This window comes from Anoplophora glabripennis, unplaced genomic scaffold (assembly GCF_000390285.2).
Source record: "Anoplophora glabripennis isolate ALB-LARVAE unplaced genomic scaffold, Agla_2.0 scaffold84, whole genome shotgun sequence".
NCBI lineage: Eukaryota > Metazoa > Arthropoda > Insecta > Coleoptera > Cerambycidae > Anoplophora > Anoplophora glabripennis.
In genome coordinates, this window is record NW_019416213.1 from 1,367,843 (window position 1) to 1,371,239 (window position 3,397).

The window sequence follows — 3,397 nt, forward strand, 5'->3', positions numbered from 1 at the left end:
GCAGGGAACAATAAACAGTGGCGCGTACAGAGGTGAAATGTAGTACATATGTGGAATTTAAATAACGAATTGGATTTATAATAAATTACATTTAAAACAAATAGTTTATGAGAATAAAGGGATTTTTGTAGGAACAGGGTTCCAGACGTGAACTGATCTCTTCATCGCACCCCATTACGATTCTTTTTTTTATAAGGAGAACGAAGTTTCAAAGCAAAAACCTTGTATAACAGATATACTATAAATATTTACAGAATGAAAACAAAATATAAATCCTATGATATGATTCTATCAAATGAAAACACTAACAACAATTCTCTACCAATCTCAACAAAATAAGTTATTTTTCTATCAAACAAGAAATGTTAACAAATTATAAACAAAATATAAATTCTATGATTTATGTACTGTACGCCAAACTGCATTTTTCTCATCTTCATTTAATATTAATTTCTTCTTTGCACCCCCTTTTTTAGGTTTCTTAACGTCTCCTTCAATTTTCTTCTCTCTTAAAATTTTGAAAACAGATAATTCGCTTACTCCAGTATATCTAGAACACATTTCCACCAAACCAGTCTTCAGTTTCATGGGATGATCCTTTTCTAAAGGGTTATAGACATTTAATATTATCGTTTTTTCTCTGTAACTTAATACAGATTTTTTTGTACCCACAGCAGTACATCCGGCTTGCGAACATCCAGGCACCGCCTCCATTTCTCCATATAACGACAACAGAGCAATAATAATACAAACAACTTCACTTCACTAGCACAGAAAATATAATAGCATTCACAAACAACAGCCCGAAACACACACACAGCACACAAATAAAACACTAAAAACACTTTTGTTACGGAGCACAAGAAATATGATTTCACTCACAAATTTTCAAATAATATTGCGAAACACACATACAGCCCGAACGAAATATAATTGCACTTATAACAGTTATAACCTCACAAATGTCGTGAGCGATAAACACGCAGCACCAATACAATCGAAACGAAACTGACCACGCCGGGCCGACACGCGCGCTGCCGCAACAAACACAAGACACAAGTCATATGAGGGAGGATGCAGGGAGTAATAAATGTATTGTTGCTCTGCCGCCCAATATGCGAAGAAGATGCCTTTGTTTTTCATTTTGTCCTTAATAAATATATAACTATTAATCCATAATGCATAACGAAATTATTCAATTTCCAAAGCCCCTAAAACGTGTTGCACTGATTCCCTTGACAGGCAATGATTTATTACTTTGCATCGAATATGATCCTACTATAGACCTGTCAACGTTAACCGCGCTGCCCTCTATCTACGGGTGACCTAACTTCCCCAAAACTGTGGGCAATGTCACACATTGTTGACATTGCCCACCGTTTCGGAGCAAGTTAGGCCGCCCGCGGCCAGAGAGCAGTACAGTTGACGACGTTAGATTTTAAAGGGCCACAGTCCCGCCACACAACAGACCTCGTCCTATTTGTGCGAACAGAACCGTACGGACCAAATGGAGCGAACCAAGAAAGGCAACATACTTAACCGACGCCTTAAAAAGAGGCAATTTATTGCTGAAACTCTTATAATAGGGTAATAAAAGTTGTAAATGTAATAAATAATAATGATAATTGCCTAATTTATCCCATTTAATGGCGTCGACCATAATGCCCTCTGGATCCTGAGGGCCTACAAACGTCAAAAGTCAGCAAACATCAGTTACAATTAAAATGTTTTTAAATTTCTTACTGACGCTAGCCTCTTCGCAAGCAAATGTCAAACTTCGGTTATAAGAAAGCAAATGAAGAAAGGAATGAGAATAGAACAAACGACTCGGTTTAATTCTAGAAAGTAGACTTACTTGCATCTTGTATGCTCGTCTCCAAGCCATTATCTGCTGTGCCTGTGCCCTAGTCTTCTGTCGAAGGTCCCTAACTAACTTGCGGGCCTCCTCCAGGTTCTCCACGTCAGAACTTGCCATTTCGCCGCTGCCACACTCGATGGGTGATTGCTCGATGTCCAGGACTGCCCTTGCCGATCCCAAACTGCCTGATCTGCAATAAAAAAATCCTTGGTTACATAAGCAATGCAATCAGTTGCACATGCTAATATAGATGGCGACTTATCGATGTATTCTACTAAACAGTTCGATGTTAACGTTTTGAAATCAATTTCCTATTCCGAATGCTTACTGGTAAACAACAACAAAGACCCTATTAACAGTTGTTTACTGCGTATGGCAATGGCGATTTGTTCTCGGCGTTACGAAACGCTTATATAATTCGATAAAGTTTGGAAAACACATTGTAAAAGGCGACGCGGGTGGTAGTAGGCGTCCTGGTAGAAGCGTGATTTTTTTATCCGCAGTCGCATTGCGAGAAAACGAAAGTAATCCGCTTTGGAGGCGATTTCGGAGATAGACAATAAGTTGGTGTTCTGGTATTATCCATTCGTACGTTGCTTTGGTCACGTACAGGAACGTGCTAAAAAAATTGGCCATGACGTATTACCTCTACACAGTACACACTTAAAATTATTTTGGATCTGCTGCCGATCCATGGAACGTAAAGAAAAACTGAAACTACCAGCGTTTTTTACGAACATTTTTGACTAAAATGTTATTTTATCGAACAAAACATTCTACTAAACTGTTTATTATAGCATTATTGTACTACATATTTAATCAAATCACCTCAATTTCCTAAACGAGTTTCTGATTATGTACATGTCTATTTTATGATCAACAACTGTTCAATTATTTTATGACCAGAATGGAAACTAAATTAAGGGTTGCCTATTTACATAGGGACACTAAAACGATTTACCGGGAGAGATAAGACCTAGTAGAGGCACAGTCCACAACAAATACAATTATCCCTTTTTAATTGGATTTAGTAAAATCTATTGTGTGGAACAAAATGATTTAAGAACCTTCAGAATTAGAGGCAGAAGCTATTTCAGACTTTGCATTAAATAACTTAATGATATCAGAACAACAAGGCATTCCCCAACATTATTTACACATTAATCTGCTTCACAAAATTCAAAATAAATTTATGATATACAAAAAATAAGTTCTATCTCTAGCATTGTAGATAGTTTTACAAAATTTCTACACTAAAATATATTATGAAAGTGAAAGATTCACGAGCGAAGAAAGATATAAGGAATTTTTGAAACGCTTGCATCTGTCAAAATTTTTATAAAATGTCGATTATCTCGAAAACGGTTAAATATACAGTGTAGGAAAGTACCGATGGTCTATCAGAAGTTACGTGAGAGCGATAAAGTAAGCCATAGAAATCCATGTGATAGACAAGGATGGCTATAATGAAGGCGTCTAATAGTCACCGCCCATTTCGCCCTTCCACAAATAAGAAGTGGATCTTATTTGTGGAAGGGC

At 36.9% G+C, this 3,397-nt stretch overlaps 1 protein-coding gene across 1 annotated transcript in view; it reads right to left on the reverse strand.

Moving 5' to 3' along the window:
• LOC108904486 overlaps positions 1–3,397 on the reverse strand; it is a 20,748-nt gene that overhangs the window by 7,406 nt on the left and 9,945 nt on the right. Inside the window, exon 2 of the mRNA XM_018707079.2 lies at positions 1,856–2,048. Within this exon, the coding sequence (XP_018562595.1) occupies positions 1,856–1,975 (120 nt within the window). The 5' untranslated portion in view covers positions 1,976–2,048. The remainder of the gene's footprint in view (positions 1–1,855; positions 2,049–3,397) is intronic.